Source organism: Rousettus aegyptiacus, unplaced genomic scaffold (genome assembly GCF_014176215.1).
Source record: "Rousettus aegyptiacus isolate mRouAeg1 unplaced genomic scaffold, mRouAeg1.p scaffold_m13_p_2, whole genome shotgun sequence".
In the NCBI taxonomy this organism is placed as follows: Eukaryota; Metazoa; Chordata; class Mammalia; order Chiroptera; family Pteropodidae; genus Rousettus; species Rousettus aegyptiacus.
This window is the reverse complement of record NW_023416295.1, coordinates 6,326,206-6,343,680: the sequence shown is the minus strand read 5'-3', so window position 1 is coordinate 6,343,680 and position 17,475 is coordinate 6,326,206. Positions and strand designations below refer to the sequence as shown.

Below are 17,475 nucleotides of genomic sequence, written 5' to 3'. Positions count from 1 at the left end.
TAGGAAGCCATTCATGTTGGCTCAGAGTATAGATGTGCAGCATGAGAGCTCCAGGAACTCTTCTCCTTCACTGTCTCAGGATCCATGGGCAGTAATTTTCTTGTTTCTCTTTAGTGTCTGGTGGAATAGAAGCTCTCCAAATGGATAGAGAAGGAGAATCAGCAGAGCTTCCTTCTAGCCTACTGTCCTGTGATGGACAAGGTAATTATGACCAAAAATTTATAAGAAGATGAACTGAGTTCTCATAAAGAGAAAAATACAAGAGAAGAAAAAAGGGAGACTTAAAGGGAGAGATAATAGGAAGGATCAATAAAAGATTTTAGAGAAAGAAGTGAAAATGGGGATGTGCAAAATTATAGAAAAGAGGATCATTGGGGCAAATTAAATGTTTTCATAAACAACAATTTTGTTTCAGGAACAGAGCAATCAGTAGGTGGGAATGAGAAGAATTCTAATGTTGTGAGGTTCTCTAAAGACATTCCAGATGATCCTGAAGCAAGCACTGAAAGTAGCCGAGCATGTGACACAACAGGTAAGGCTGTGCGAGGGTCAGAGGATGAGCATCGATTCACTGGTACCACAGACCCCGGGTAGGGTTGTGGCATGTGGTCCAGTCCATCTTATTATCCTGTCCTCTGCATTTCCTCTACCTGACCATTTTGAGAACAGCAGGGAGTCAAGATATTATTAAAACATCGTATTTAAAGGATTGACCCTCTTGATTATACATGAATGATGTGGTAGAAATACACTCTTACACTGGCAGTGTCTTGTTTACTACATCAGTATATTAGTACTAAAGTTCGTATTTGTACAGTGATTTCCTTCCCTGTGATTTCCAATAATTCTTGGAATCTGAAAAAAGCAGAGTGCACTTCTGCTAGTAGATCAGTGTCATTTTGTCAAAACCTTAGAAATGCCTCAAAAGGCAAGCGATCCTCCCAGTTAATTGACTAGAGGGAAAATTTCAGATCAACTACTCTTAACACAGCAGATGTTTTTGATGGATGTCCTGCAGCCTGTCACTAATTCTACTGTGTTTTCCTACAAACTTTTGCACATAAAATCTTCTTTAGTTTTCTTACAAAAAATCCTAGTGTGACCATGACAGGATACCTATTCCTATCTATGACCAAATGAAAATATTGGTGTTTAGGAGTGTTTTTCGAGGTACCATTGAGAAATAATAAAGTCCTAGGGCTCATTCTGGACCCCTACTTCTCAGTTAACTTTTTAGCTCCTTTAGAAGAAAGTGAGAAATGATCATCTAAACACCTTTATAAACTCAAGCCTCCATAGCATGAATCATCCCAGGATTTGGAACTTTTATTAATTTATTTTAGTTTTTTTTTCACCATCTCCTATTATTTTCTAGACCTTGCAAACAACTCTACTTTGGGAAAACTCAAGAGGAAAAGAGGTAAGCTGCATAAGTTTTACTTGCTTTTGATGTTAAAGTAGTTATTTTAATGCATTTTTTAATAATATGAAAGATGTCTGCATCCTAATCTCTGGAACCTGTAAGGTGTTACCTTCCATGGCAAAGGAATTTTACAGATACAATTCAGGTAAGTACCTTGAAAGTGAAGATTATCCTGGATAGCTATGTGCAATCAATGTGTGAATGGACCTTAAAAATTGGACAGCTGTTTCTGATTGTTTCTGAGCGAGAAGAGAAATGGATGATACTCACCGAGAGATGCAATATTTGTCTTTGAAGACAGAAGAAAGAAGCAAAGAATATCGCGACCTCTAGAAACTAGAAAGTCAAAGAACTAGATTCTCCTCCACAGCCTCCAGAAGGGAGTGAAGGCCTACTTAGACCTTCAATTATCCCAGAGAGACCCTTTTCAGGCTTGTAAACAACATTAACTGTAAGATAATAAGTTTACATTGTTTTAATCCACTAAATTTGTGGTTAATTTTTATGGTAGCAATAAGTTATTGCAGAAGAGTAATGCAGATTTTGGTTATTAAAAGTGGAGGCCAGCTGTGACACACCCCTCTAAATGTAGAAGCGGTTTTGGCATTAGGGAATTGGACATGGGCTGAGGGAATTGGACAAGGGAAAGAATTTGAAGCAGAACGATAGGAAATGCTACATGGCCTTGAACAGTTAGATAGAAACATGGTGCAAAGACTGCTAGTGAGGGTTCAGAAGGAGGCAAAGAACATGGGAAACAAAAACTATGTTGTCTCAGAGGCTTCATACTTCATGCTGAACAGATGTCAGTAGAAATGCGTAGGTTGAAGGTGAGGCAGGTGAGAACTGAGAAGTAAATAAGGAACATGTTTTGGAAGCTGGAAGAAAGGGCATCCTTATTACATAGTGGCAGAAAGCTTAGTGGCATTCTGTCCTTTCAATAGGTGGAAAGCAGAACTTTCTGGATACATAATAAGATTAATAAGCCAAGTGATAAAGGTGCAGCTAGTTCTGTTTTGCTGACTATAATAAAATGTGAGAGGAAAGAGATAAATTGAGGGAAGAATTGCTAAACCAAAAGAATTGGGACTCGATAATCTGGAAAATTCTCAGCCTAGCCAGGTTGCAAGAGATGTTTAAATTATGAGATTCACTGTCAACAAAGTGTGCTCTGTAGAATGAACAGGAGTATGGTTGTACAACTTTTTACTATTGTCTCAGAACTAGCAAAAATTCATAGTATCTAGTTACAGAAAAGATTCTCTGAATAGTTGACTTATGTAGCTCATAGACCTCAGCCATCTCATTAGAACCCCAAAAGAGATTTTATTTTACAGTTCTGAAAAGTCCGTAATTATAATAGGAAAGCTCTATGGAGGAACCTCTTTTTAATGGAGTGATTCTCCACAACATACGTAGAAGATCTATAAGGTTCTATAGAATTCTATACCAGCTGAAACCAAGTCATCTGTGTCCCATTCTTAGAACCTGTAATCTGTTACTTTACATGAAGAATTTTACACTTGAATTTTATATAGGTTCATTAACCAACATCACCCCAATAAGTTTCATATAATTAAAAAAGAGACTTTGAGCATGTGATTAAATTATGAATCTTGAGATGGGGGAGATTATCCTGGATTATCTGAGCGGCACCAACCAAATCATATGGGTCCTTAACATCTGAAAACATTTTGTGCTGTGAGCAAGGAGTATGTACCCCTGGAATAATAATCAGAGAGATGCAGTGATGCTGGCTTGGAAGATGAGGACAGGGAATAATGATCCAGGAAATGTGGGCACCCTTAAGAGAGAGCTGGGAACGATTTTAAACCAAGTGTCTTCTACAATTCAAGAAAGGAACAAAGTTCTGTTGACACCTTGAGTTTAACTCAGTGAGATTTGTGTCGTATTTCTGGCCTGCAGAACTTTAAGATAATAAATTTGCATTGTTTTAAGCCATGATGTTTATGATAATTTATTACAGTGGGAATGCAGAACTAATACTTTTCTCTAAACAAAATGAAAAGACAATTTTACCTTAATATGGTTAGGTTACATCTTTAAAAATAGCAATTTATATTTTTTGAAGATGTTCACATCTTTATGTTATTATTACACCTTATAATATCTGAACTTTGTAAATTTGATATATATCTTTCCAAATTATTTCCATGCATGTATAAACACATTTAGCGTGATATCATAAATCTAAATAAGTCTATTCATACCGTTACTGTTCCCTTACTTTAAATAAACATATCATGCACAAGACATGGTTAAATTTTAACATATTACCAACTTAACTTTAAACACTTTTCTTCGAAGATAAAATTTATGATAAAATGTAATAAAATCAAGGGTATCATTTCATGACTTCTGAGAAATGCATTGTGCTGTATAGTCCAAATCCTATCAAGATGCAGAACGTGACCATCATCCTGGGAAGACCTTTTACTGGTGCTATCCTTACCCCTCATCCATCAGAGGCAATCACTATTCTCATTTTTCATGAAAACTTCATTTAGCTTGCTTTAAAACTTTAAAGAAATAAGGTTTTAGAGCATATTCTCTTTTAGTGTAAGGTTTCTTTCCCTGAGCATCCTATTTTTACTTTTATCCATGTTGTTGAATGTATCAGTAGTTGGTTCCTATTTATTTCAGTTAGTGCGCATTGTATGAACATGCCAAATTTGTGTATATTCTCCTATTGATAGACACAACAAATATTTACATTTTTTTGCCAGTATGACAAAGCTGCAATGAACTTTCTTGTGGAAGGCTTTCTGTGGCTCCACGCCTTCATATGTCTTGAATAAATTCCTAGAAATGATAAATGCATCAGACCCTTTGTCCCTGAAACTCATGTAGGAGTGATGCAGCATACTGGTTGTGCCAAGCTGAGGACAATGATGTTCAGAAACCGTTCCTATCTGTCAGTAACCCACCCACAGTCTTGGGAGGGAGCTATATAGTCTCTCGCTTTTTCTGCAGCTAGCTAACTGCAGCAAAACAGTATAGCTGGAAAGCCCCCTGCTCAACGTGACAGCAGCCCTATTTCGTTGTCATGTAAGAATCATTGGAGCTGATGACATTGGGAGTTTGGAGCTGATGACATTGGGAGTTAACACAGTTTCTTTTGAAGTCCGATGTCTGTCTGAAGGCATTCTGGCTGGCTGAGATTAGAGGTGGGACGTCTACAGTTTTATATCAAAATGGCACTTGAAAGACAGACTTAGTAATTAGAGATTTGTTTAATAAAGTTTCATAAGTACCCCTAAATCTTTATAGGAGTGACCTCAACAATTGCAAAATGAGACAAAATGAAGAAATCTTCTCTTTCAGGGTCAAGAGAGCTCGTAGATAAAAGTGTGGATTTTCACTCTGAAATACTTCCTGTGACCTGTGGTGCACTAAAGGGGATGTTATATAAAAACAAATTGAAACAAGGTGAGTTTTATTGTCTAGTTTAATTTGCAACTCATATGTACAGGAATCACAAGAAATGATATAATTACTCATGTGAATTGTACATTATCTAAGAAATTATGGCCCTCGTTGGGCATAAGAAAAGGAAGAAGGAATCCTAAGATGACATTTTCACACTTTAAGGAATGGTACATATTGGTGAGTGCTCACCCCCACAGGGAAGTGTCTGTGAGGATGCTCAGAGAACCAAAGAGGAATGCAGAAACTTCATTCTATGGGTGTAAAATCCTGCTTATTTTACTTTGAATTAGAAAGAAAAGGGAAGAGGCTCTCAGTCTTCACAACCTATATCTTTTTTGGATCATCATTACTAGGGCAGGGTTCTTGATGTAGTGAGATTACAAGATGAGGCCCAGCTTCAGCTATGCCAAAAGTGACTGATTCATCTGCATGGAAAAGGGGAACTTTCTGAGCCTGAAATTCTCATCTTAAAAAAGGATAATGACAAGAAAGCTGCCTCATGGAGCAGCTGTAGGAATTAACTTACATAATTAATTTAAAATACTTAAATCACTATACTGAGATACAATTATCACTTTGAGTGTCCAATTCAACACTGAATTTTGCTGTACATGCCTACAGGACTATACAGCCTTCACCACAGTGTAATTTATGAACATCTTTGTCCCCCACTGAAGAAAACACCATGTCTATTAGCAGTCGAGGCCAATTCCTATCTCACCCCACCACCCAGCCCCAAGCAAATACTAATCTATTTTTTGCGCAATAAATTGGTGAATCCTAGGTATTTCAAAGTGAAACCATTTAAGATGTGCATTTTTGTGATTGGCTCTTTCACTTAGCCTGATATTTTCAAAGTTCACTCGTGCAGTAGTATGTATTAGTTGTACGTCCCTTTTTATTGCCAATAGATATAATATTCCATTTATCCATTTCACCAGATTGGGTTTTTCTTTTCATTCCTTGGAGTTATGAGTAGTGCTGTTTTAAATATTTGTGTGAACATATGTTTTCATTCTTTTGGGTGTATATTTCCAGGAGTGAACTTGCTGGTTAATATGGCGATTCTGGGTAAACTAATTGAGAACCAGCAAATGCTTTCCACAGTGGCTGTACTATTTTATATCACCTCCAGCAATGTATAAAGGCTTCAACTTCTCTACATACTCTCCAACTTTTGTTATTGTCTGACTTTTATTATAGCCATCCTAGTGGGTGTGAAATGGTATCTCATTGTGGTTTAGATTTGCTTTTCCCCCCATGACTAGTGAATGTTTCACATATGATTCTCTTATACATAACTCAAATATCCCCTGGATAACATTCAAACTTTTTTTTAAATATCTGCTATCTCGGATTTCAAGGATGGATAAATGTATGTTCAATAATGCCATTAAACTAGATGAAAATCATTGCAATAAAAAGCACAGATGTTGTCATGGTCCGTTCTGAGCTGCAGAGCACCAACCTGAGATCTCAGTTCAACTTGAGGTTCCTGAGTCCCTGACTGGTTCCCTACCTCCAGCAAATTAAAATCTTTTCATCCATCAGAATCACTTGCTTTTTCTTTTGAAGGTTATTTAAAAATACTTTTATAAGATTGATTTCTATGGTAATTATTTCTTTTTCATTATATGGATGTCGAAGAAATGCGCACATGAAGAAGAAATCTCTTTTGAGGGGACTTACAGGTTGAGTTTGGAAATTCTGAATTCTGAAAGGGAAGATCAGGCTCTCCTGCTACTGATCCCAAATTATGTGTCTTGAGCCCAAATTATGTGTCTCCAGATCTGATGAGGGCAGAGGCTTCAGGATCAACTTACCCCTGTCTTTCAGGATCCACGATGAAGTGTATACAGGGTGAAGATGGAAGCTGGTTCACCCCTCAGGAATTTGGAGTCAAAGGAGTCCCTTCAGGCTGGAACTACTGGAAGGATAGTGTGCACTGTGGGGGGAGGTGCATACGATGGCTGATAAAGGTATTCCAATGACTAGGGTAGGAGATGTAACTTTCCTTGTACTCTAAGATAAGATCACCATTTGCTCACACAATATATGTTAAGTTATAGCTGAGGCCCTGAGGACTCCTAACTTCTTCCTCTCACTGGGGAGAGGTGCCCCACACTCATACCTCAGTGCAAGGCAGTACCTCAGTGTGGTAAAGGGCTCCATCAGGATACATGCAGGAGCTTGGAAGAGAGAACGTTCATTCTGACTCGGGTGCTGGCAGACAACGTTATGCACTGAAAGGAGAAAGACAGTTGAGTCAGGCACGTAGGAAGAAGATGCTCCAGAGAAAGAAAGGCATGAAAATCAGAACCACGATGAACGTAGCTCCGAGGGTTGAGGTCGACCGTTGGTGTGTGATATGGCAAAATTCATCCCTTAGTATTATTTGTGGAGGGAATTAATGCCAGGCTAAGAAGTTTAAACTCGAAACTTGGACAACATAGAATCCATGAGGTGTCCTGAGGTGTGAAATGATGTATTAAAAACAGTACCTCAGACAGTCACGGGGCCTTGGAATGACTTCATTCTCTTTCAGCCCAACGAAGCTATACTCAACCTGCAATGCCCAGCTCAGCTGTCCCTCCTCTCTGAATATGCCCTGACTGGCCTGGCCTGGTCATCCCCTCCCTGGGCCCCCAGATCCCACTGCTAAGGACCTCTCGCACTGTATTGTATTCTCCTTCCATGCATTCTCCTTTTCTCTCCAGACCCCTCTAGGCTTGTCCACCTTTGTGTGCCTGAGTTTGTCCAGAGTGTCTGATCCCCAGGATGTGTGGGATTAGTGTGTGTTGATGAAAAGCCCTGGTGTGAGGATGCACGCTTGAGTGGCAGTGGTGGGAATGGAAAGGAGGTGCGAAGTGTCAGATGGTGAGGGAAAACACCTTGAGACAGGAAAAAAAGCATAGGAGAAAGGAAAAAGGTTCTCAGTTGATTTTCCAGGTACTACTAATGTATTCTCGAAGTACAGGTGAGAGAGATGATTTGTTGTTTAGACACTTTGGCTTTGAGCTGACTGGGGGACATCAAGGTAGAATTATTTGTGAGTAACGTAGAAATATCAATCTCACGAAACATCAATACAGGCTAACCATACACTTGGATCTTTTTTTTATTCAGGAAGGATTTCTACCTAATCCTCCAAGAATATATGGCAAGAAAAAAAAGGTAATGATGATATAACTTTCTACGTCTTCTCACATCACTGGTTTTTCAGGTACCATTTGTTATTTTATTGCTTCTCAATCGGGTAATTATGATTAAGCTCCCACCAGCTCTTATTTTGGAGGAGGCTGTGCCTTCAGAGTTGCTACTGTGAACATTATGTTGTATATAGAGCAAAGTCATCCTTGGATGGCTAACCATTCGAGATGTAGATGACTAAGGAGTCATCAAAATAGGCCTCAGAGATATACTTTAGTTGTAGATGTTGCAAGGTCTCAAAATTGTAAAAGGAAATACGAATATATAATAGATAATATTTCATAGTAATGTGACAGGAATATTTTCAATTCTAACCCAGAATTTTTTTCATAAAAGTTGCTATTTTCTAATTGTATTAAAATCTGATAGAGCAAAAGTTTGCTTACACTCCTTGAGAGGACCCTATTATAGTAGATCATCTTATATTGGGCCAAATACTAAAGCATACATCATTTCATAAGATAGGCAAGTAAAAGCACATTTCTTTTCCTACTTTTTCATCTTTCAATAAATTGTACACAGACACACAGAACTCTTTCTCAAGGGGAACATATTACCCTTCATGAGGATAGAGCTGTTGGGGAGGAAGCTCTTGGGAGTTCGATGTACCCTGTTTGAGGGCCTGACCTGGAAAATGGTTGACCTTGATGCCACTCCCTTGACACCCCTGAGGGGCTGTGCAGACCTCCTTTATGTCTGTGGAAGTGATTGCTCCTTCCACGGAAGGAGGCAATGGAGGCAAAAAAAAAAAATCCATAATATGCAGTCTAGATTCAGGACGAGGTGGCTGTTTTTCCAAGATCAGGTATGAATGAGAACTTGAGGAAGAAGAGAGGGAGGAAATGACATTCTTATACACTTCAGTGACCTCTGAAATCTCAGCTAGCTGGCATCTTAGGGTTTGTGTGGTGGGGTTAGGAGGGTCAACTTCTGGAGGAGAGTTGCTGCACTGGGGATCTTGGGCACATTATACCTTGGGACCGTGCTCAGGGAGAGCTGCCAAAGGAAATGGGGTACACTATGGGACACTTGCATGGATTCCTGGAATCTAGACTCGCCAGGGGCTGTTGGTGATGAGTCCTCAGCTTGATACTCTCATTGCAGCTCACCCGGTGGGATGACACTTCCTAATATAGAAAAGAGTGACCCAGGGCCCCCTTGAAGTTGGAGAACCAGAGGAGTTCCTCCAACGCCATCTGTGGAAATCAGGGCCCGACTCCCAGCCCACCTTGGGTTTGAGAGCCAGGATATGGGACTACATTGGGCCAAACAGTGGTACTTTGGCACTTTTAACTCTCTTCATAGATATATAGGTCCATGAAATAAAGAATAGACTATGAATTGAATTTCTCAAGAGGCAGCTGTTTAAATAGGTGATAGATGTAAACATCACATTCAATATTGTCACTGAATCATTTTCTCTTTTCAGGAGAGACTTCTGGACTCTCATGACGACACGTTCCTTGACCAATATGTAAGTACCAACTCCCATCTATAGCCCCAGAATTGCCTAGGCCTTTTCCTTCGGTACACTATCTGTGTCATTGCCGTTTTTCCCTGAAGCATGCTCACACTCAGTTGGAGCGTGTCGCTGTGTGTGATGAGCAGAGAACAGTAGACGGCATCCGTGTCAGGTTGATGGTTCTGGGGTCGGGTATCTCAGGGTGAAAGCATCCTTTCCGTTTGTTCAGTGGAAACTTCCCATTTCCATGTTAGAAACTTCCCATTTCCACCACTGGGGTGTCCAGAGATGGGGCTCGAGGTGGTAATGGGCAGGGCTGGCCTGCAGATTAGGGGCGAGGGGCACATCTGAGAGGAGAGCAGCATATCAAAGTAGGCAGTAGGGAAGGAAAGGAAAATCCCTAACATCCTCTCCGAGGTGCAGGCAGAGCTAAGGTGGTTTTATGCTTCAGCCAGAGGGAATAGACCTGGCCAAGCTGGCGAGTTCCAGGAGTGCACCCTGGCATAAGTCCTGCAGAGAAATGTATTCAGGGCAAGTGAGTCCTATACTGAGGTCCTGCACCCAATCTTGAGAGAGCCATCAGGGTGCTGAGCTGCTTAGACCTGAAATCATCACCATTAGCAAATTAGCAAATCATGGTTTTTTTTTTTTTTTACTATAATGATACCATATGGATTCCTGCTTTAAGATCTGCCAAAATTGTAGAAGCCTCTGCTTTCTAAACTAAATCTTTGATTCCACTCTGCGAAAAGATGGGTATTTTAAGCAGAGTCGTCTTTGCATGACTCCAAGGAGCTGAATTCCATAGTATTTCATGCAGCGACATTGTCATATGACATCTAACAGAGGAGGGGTAGTCAAATTGTTTTACACACACTGTACCCCAAAGCAATCCCCCAGCAAGATGAAGATCTTATGCACACTGATTTTTGCCCTTGGCCAGCTGAGGGAGTCTTCGGTATTCTAAGCAGCCTAGAGTCCAGTGTTTCTGTGGCTTGTTTGGGATGGTGGTCGTTGACACAGAGGGCCAGGTTGCACAACCCACAGCCAAGAGTCCGAGAGAAGGAAAAGAAAATTGTTTCAGTCAGAATACCCTTACCTCTGTTAATAGCTTCCCTGGGACATATATTACAGGCCAGTTCAACATCGACCTATATCTCCCAGCCTTAATAAGCAGACTCTGCTCAGAGAAAATTCTGATTTAATCAATCTGTGTTATGGCTTGGGCATTGGGATTGTTTAAAAGTCCCCACATGCATCTGATGCACGAAATTCCTCATTCTATCACTTAAAGAAAAATATCAGTGCCTGTACCCCAACCAGACCAATTAATTCAGAATCTCTGGTGTTGGGGCCAGGACAGTAGTCTTTGATACACTCTCTTTGGATGACTCTAACGTGCAGCTGGGCAAAGAACCAGAAAGATAAATCTTTTAAAAAGATTATAGATGCAAGACTCTTAAACATTGGTTACATCTGTTATTTCCTTGTTCTTCTGAGGAAAGGAGTCATCACTTTTTGGAGAATGATGATGGTATCTGTGAGTCTCTGCAGTGAGGAAAAGAAAAACGGCCCCAGGCGTCCATGCTAGAACCTACTCGGTCCCCACTGGGGATGTGCTTCAGGATCCCCCAGACACTGAGTGGGAGTTCCTGGCAAGATGTTCCTTGGGGCTTGTAGTTCTGCATACATGGCCAGAGAAATGACTAGAACCCCACTCACTTAATATAAGCGTTTGTACCCAAAAGCCCGGAAACTCAAAACAGTTGTTAGTGTTTTTTATCTTTTATTACATTTCACACTAAGAAGCTTATTCCTTCTTGTTAATTCTCTCCACGAGTCTTTTTAGTCATTGTGGTGTGGGCCAATGCACTTAACACTACCTCAGGACTTTGTTTTATCTGCAAATTAATAAAATTATTCAGATTCCTATGAAGTCATCTTCTTGTTCTGTTGCTAGTTTTTCTGTGTTAGCATCTCTGTGTTTATAGGGAAAACTTTTCTGGTCTGACACACAGATCCCTCCTCCTGAGTTTCATTGCAGCTCACTATTTCTTCTGAAATCTCTACTTCACACGGACCGTTCATGGCTCAAGGAGAAGCACATAAGTGTCCATGCAGGTTCTCAAAAGGCTGTGCGTTCTTGATTTCTATAGGGCTGGCCTTCAGGGTCTCGCAGGTGATATATCATTTTACCTTCTAGCTGAGGAACTCAAATGTGTGTGAGGTGTGTTGCAGTGGACGAATGCTGTTCTCTTGTGTCACTTGTTCAAGATCCTTTCACAAGAACTGTCACCTGCCACCTGTGGAGACTGAGAGGTTTGTGCGATGCAGCCCCTCCCTCCTGATTACGGACCGCCCCGCGCCCCCCCCTCCCTCCCGCCCCGCCAGGCACGCTCCCCCAGTGGAGTTCTGACTTGTGTCCTGATGCGGAAAGAGCAGGGTCAGTGGTCAGGGTCCCAGCAGTGTGATCTGGAGAGCTGTTTAAAGACGCTGGTGGCAGGTGCGTGGTGTTCTCTGTCCTCTGGGCAGCTGGGACCGGTGGCTGGCTCCTTTGTCTGTACACTGCTACTGTCCTTCCCTAGAAATTTTCCAACTCAGACTCTTATTCATGGGAGTGGAAATTCCAGCAGTTTGTGTCACATGCTAACTCAGAAAAGGCAGGAAACCTGGCCTGGTTCCCTCATTTCAGCTCATTCTCAACTGGTTGACGGAAGCTCGAGGCGCCCAGGCATTAAGGCCGTTTCCAACACTCAGGCCTGGTGGGCAGGGTTCCTTGTGCTCCCAGCTGCTGAGATGGGGAAAAGAAAGCCCACCACTCACTCCGACGCTGCTCTCCCCCCCCCGCACCCCCCCCCGCCCGCTACCCTCAGTGGGAGGGGTGTCATCATCTCAGACCCCACGTGGGGTCCTTGGCACCTCTGAGCAGTGTCCCCTTCATCCCCTGGCTTGCCCGTCAGCAGTTTCTGAAAGGAGAACAGTGGCAGCTGTAGGAACGGTGGCTGTTTCCAGGGGCCCGGCCCTTGCTTACTTCTGTCCAACCTCTCAGGGACCCGTGGAGTTGCATCTTCTGCAGGATGAAGGCGTATTCAGCAAGTCAGAAGTGTCACAGGGAATCTGAGGTCCTGGCGAAGCAGATGGGGCCTGAGGAGCAGTTGGTGAGTCAAATTCGAACCCCGAGCCTTGTCCTTTGCAGGCACACGTGAGAAGTCAGTCACAGGGTGAAAGGGCCGGCGACTGCTTTTCCGAGCCTTGTCTCGACCACGCTGAAATCTCACCAGAACTTGTTTGCAGAAAAAATAACTCAGCCATTACAGAATTGTTTCCTAGAGCCATACGTGTTTGGGGAAACTTCCCAAAGTCTGGTATGGTCCTGCGTCTGCCTGATCCTGCATGTGGCGACTTTTCATTGACAGCCTCTGTTTTTTCTTTTTTGCAGAAATGTGAATTCCTCCTTGTGAAAGTCTATTGCCATTCACAGAGCTCATTTTTTAAGAAGATTCCATATTATTTTTATGTAAGTAACAATAGCACACATGATTACATGCCGCCATGATGTTTTCTGACCTTGACACAGCGCTTGTGGGATTTGTGATCTGAAACCCACGGGAGTGAGATTCAGAGCTCCTGTCATCTTTTCCTTGTACTTCTGCTAGATTTTACAAAAATCCACAGAAGGCAGACATTGAACTATGCTAGTAATTTCCTTAATAATTTTTTCCATCAGATTAATGAGGTTTCTCAACAACTGAAGGAACCCATGTGGTTGGACAAAATCAAGAAAAAGCTAAATCAGCAGGGTTACCCCCAGGTAGAAGGGTTCATGCGGGACATGCGCCTCATCTTTCAGAACCACAGGGCATTTAACAAGGTAAGTGTCTCTTCCTGCTCCCATTTCCTTTTTTTTTTTTCTTTTTCTTTTTTCCATTATGTCACTCTCTTTTCCTGGCGCTGGGAATCTTTAGTTTCTCTCATTGTCTCACACGCCTACATAAGCAAGGGTTCCGGAAGCGCATGACTTTTGAACTCAGGATTTAAGATCACCATGGACATGTCGACATAAGAACATTCATGCCTGTAGAAAATTTTTGTAAGAGTTTTCTTGAGACAAACTGACGCATGCCCGGAAGCAAGATTTCAAGCACTCTTGAGAATGACAGTTCTTTTGTTCCTACATTTGGCCCTGAGGGAGCTAAGGAAGGTTACATGGGAGAAAGTGAGGTGGGCAATCTCTATGATTGGATTACAGGATAGTTAACAAGGTCCTGAGAGTGGATATGCCTCTGAGGGGTCTGAAAAAGAGGCATTTAAAGATGTGTTAACCTGGATGCACAGAAGCAATGAACAGGGCTTATGTAAGCCAAAGATAAACCTTTTACTAAGGAAGTTATGTGCCTGGGGTGTGCCCACTCACCATGACCCGCCCAATAAGGATCACCCTGTGATCTGATCACCCCGTGAGGTGACTTTCAGTCACTGAAGTTTGACAGCTTTATTACAGAGACCCTTTTTCATTCACAGAGAGTAACCATGAGTCAGACTGTGTCCCTGCAGCCAGAACTCCAGGCCCTTGAGAGCTCATTCCTCCCCACAAAGGTGACAGGATCTCGTTGAAAACAGTTGAGTTCTCCCTGCTCCAAACCCTGGGAGGAGAGAATTGCATCTAAAAGTCATATCGTGCTCCTTTTTGCATATACTCCCCAGATACGCTCAATTAAACTTAGGGTCCCTAACTCCAGGTTCTTTGCATGCGACCGGATCATATAGTTAACAGGAGTCACCAAAGAGGAATAGAAGTGACCACGGGAGAGGAAGATTGTGGAGTATACTTGGACACCCTGTACTACTTGAATTGCTACAAAGAGCATAGATTACTTTTTAAATTCTCACTGAAATGAACAACCCGAACACAACGAGTAAGAGTTCCTAAGAATGGCAATGATTGCTCATTTCTGTCCAGTTTTAAAAAAATAATGTTATACTTAAAAAGCAGAAGTTACTCTTAGCCACGTGAGTTTTTAATCTTAACCTGGTTAATTTATTTAGATGTTTAAGGCCACCATTCTCAATTATAATGTGTCTAAATGCTAAAAATGAGTGTCATTACTTTTGTCATTCTCTCTTTTTTTTTCTTTCTATTTTTTTAGTTCACTGACTTTGGCCTGATGGGTCTTAGACTGGAAGCAGAATTTGAGAATAATTTTAAGGAGGTGTTTGCTATTCAGGAAACAAATGATAACAGTTTCGTGGTATAGTGGGTGCTGTTGGTACCCGAGAAGGTTCCCTGTGGGGGCTGGATGGCAGTCCGTGACCGGGTGCTTCCGACCTAAGGTGTTTTTGTTTGCGGCATAAGAAACAAGGAATTGAAAAGATCTGGATCTGGAATATGTTCTGGTTTTGTAAACTGAAGACATCTTCTGCCAAGCGTTCATGGATTATGACCCCAGGAAAACAACCCTCTCCTGAACTCGAGGAAACCCTGGAGGAACAGAAGAGGGAAATTATTCTTGAGAATCTTAACGAGTTTGTTTGTCTGATCTCAAAAGAGGGAGGCAGTTTTGTGTTCACTTTGACTTGTTGAGTCTGTGTCTTGTCTCATGGAAAGGCGAGGAGGTCACTCAGACCTTGAAGGGGCAGACAACAAGAGGTCGACCAGGCCTAACCCAGAGTAACTGTTCACCTTATCTCGACCAGACTGAGTGGACCTCACACTTGCCCCCTTTAAGGGTCTAATGCTCAGGGTCCAAGGTGTAGCAGAAAGTGTGAGCCACTCCTCCCTTCCTGTTATCTTGTGCATTGTGTCTGACTTTCTTCCAACCTTTAGGAGAATACAAGGTTTACCAAATTGCTAGATCTTATAACTGTTTGTTCTCCTTATGAAAACTATCTGATCTTTGGACTTACTTAACATTAGTCGAGCTAGAAGTGATCAACTAATTGTAACAAGCCTTAATGCTATGAGCATTTCCACCTCTCTACCCCAGTGTAGCTATCTGGGCTGTATCTTCCAGAGCTGGAGATTTAGGAGAACACTGTCCAGAGCATGGGTCTCTAAACGACACTACCATCTTACAGCTAGAACTGTTTTGTAAATGAAGAAAAATAGAATGAGATCCCTTATGTCCAGGCATTTATGTTACTATATCAGAATAGACCTCTTCAGAAAAAATGTATAAATTGCTTAAATTCCTTATAAAAGATTCCAGAAAAGCAGAATTTAAAGTACCTAAATGGTTAATTGATATTCTTGCTGGTCTTATGCAAATGATCAGGCCAGGTTTAATGAAATGACTTATTTCGAAACAAGTTAGTCTTAATTTGGCTATTTTCGATAAAAATTGGGGTGATTAAAGAGAAAAAATATGTCTCAATGGAAACTATAATATACCTTTGTGAATATTAGATCCTAGTGCTGTTCATTTTTTGGGGGGTTTTGTCTTATTTCTTCTTATTATTTGGGCCGGATCCTGACTTTTTCTAGTTTCCTCTACTATCTGCCTAAGACTCTGCAAACATGGTTCCAAATTTTCTCCTATCCTTTGACTAGAACTCATTGAGAACTGAAATTGCCTGTTTTCAAACCCATGCTAGCTACAGGTGTGCAAGCCGATAGAAAACTGAGAAAACTGTTACAACATCTCATGTTTTAAAAAGCTCAGTGACTGAGGCTGTGTAATCCACACGGAAGGTTTACCTCGACACCTGATAACATCATAAGGGACATTTCAAACTACAAAAGATGCTTCCAGCCATATATCTGGAAATCTTGACTGATAGCCTTACAAACTCAGAGGCTGGTTTATAATTTCTACTATTAGTCTTTGTTTTCTTCTGTTTTCATAGACATATCTGTTATTAAATACCTGATGTTATGGTATTTAACCTATGTAGTCAGCCGTTTGGCCCGTTCTACTGCTCAAGCTGTAATAGTCCAACAGACAACCTTGAAATCTTCAGCATGTGGGTCGTGGATGATAGGATTGTTTCAAATGACTTGCTGGCAAGACAAGAAATCTATGCAGGCGCTGATACAACATGCTACACTGACATAAACAGAAACAGAGATTCAGTCAAACTAAAGATAACACCTTACAGCTGCACACCCATGAAGGCAGAGCAGCCCTACCAGCATCCCCTGATGCCATGACTGACATCAGGACCCAATGCAATGATCGACTGCCTCCTACCCTAGCCCTGACCAATCAGTAGAGCCCACGATCCCAACTCCCTCAGCCACTAATGAATTTTCCCTATGTAGCTTATCCCCCTAGAGGCCACGGGAAAGCCAGATCTTTGAGTGCAAACTCACCCATGTCTCTAGGCTTGACGCATCTCCTTAAATAAACCTCTACTTTCTTTACTCCCAACTCCTGTCTGTGTTTCTTTTGGCTTTGATGCCAAAACTAACCCCTTGTGTTCGGTAACACCATTGCTAAAAATTTTACCTGTAAGAAACTGGATGAGATAGAGAAGAGATGTACTAGCTGGTGCAATTGTCTGGTATTTACAAGGAGAAATTGTAACTACAAGAACTGTGGATCTTGGGGGCTATTGCCAAGTGCCACTAATGTGGCAAAAAGAGTAAATGACAGCCTTAAATCTATTAGTCACCACGTAAAGCAAAGATACCCTAATACCTTTAGCTGGAAGGTAGGCATTAAGGAAGGCCTGGCATAGGCCCTAATTCTAAGAAGGCAGATCTTCAGATCAGGGCCCTAATAAACAAAGAGTGAAACCCTGAAACTCAGAACATGGCTTTCTAGGTAGATACACTTGTGAATCTAAACTCTAGGTCTCCTTGTACCTACTGGGCCTGCAGAAGTGTCCCCTGCCCCTCATTGGAAGACAGAATCCCCCCCACCCCACCTCTGCTCATTTTGCTTGAATGAAGACTGCAGAGTTATGTCAGTGTGACCCAATGAATGAGTCC

General features: G+C 41.6%; 1 protein-coding gene across 1 annotated transcript in view; it reads left to right on the top strand.

The window, feature by feature from the left end:
* The window catches only part of LOC107504964 (nuclear body protein SP140-like protein), a 40,331-nt gene extending 23,147 nt beyond the window's left edge, over nucleotides 1–17,184 (top strand). Inside the window, exons 10-21 of the mRNA XM_036236169.1 lie at nucleotides 115–201; nucleotides 416–532; nucleotides 1,376–1,420; nucleotides 4,769–4,873; nucleotides 6,710–6,852; nucleotides 8,000–8,047; nucleotides 9,513–9,557; nucleotides 11,749–11,864; nucleotides 12,595–12,703; nucleotides 12,985–13,062; nucleotides 13,273–13,416; nucleotides 14,693–17,184. Of these exons, the coding sequence (XP_036092062.1) occupies nucleotides 115–201; nucleotides 416–532; nucleotides 1,376–1,420; nucleotides 4,769–4,873; nucleotides 6,710–6,852; nucleotides 8,000–8,047; nucleotides 9,513–9,557; nucleotides 11,749–11,864; nucleotides 12,595–12,703; nucleotides 12,985–13,062; nucleotides 13,273–13,416; nucleotides 14,693–14,800 (1,145 nt within the window). The 3' untranslated portion in view covers nucleotides 14,801–17,184. The remainder of the gene's footprint in view (nucleotides 1–114; nucleotides 202–415; nucleotides 533–1,375; nucleotides 1,421–4,768; nucleotides 4,874–6,709; nucleotides 6,853–7,999; nucleotides 8,048–9,512; nucleotides 9,558–11,748; nucleotides 11,865–12,594; nucleotides 12,704–12,984; nucleotides 13,063–13,272; nucleotides 13,417–14,692) is intronic.
* The last annotated feature ends 291 nt before the right edge of the window (nucleotides 17,185–17,475 follow it).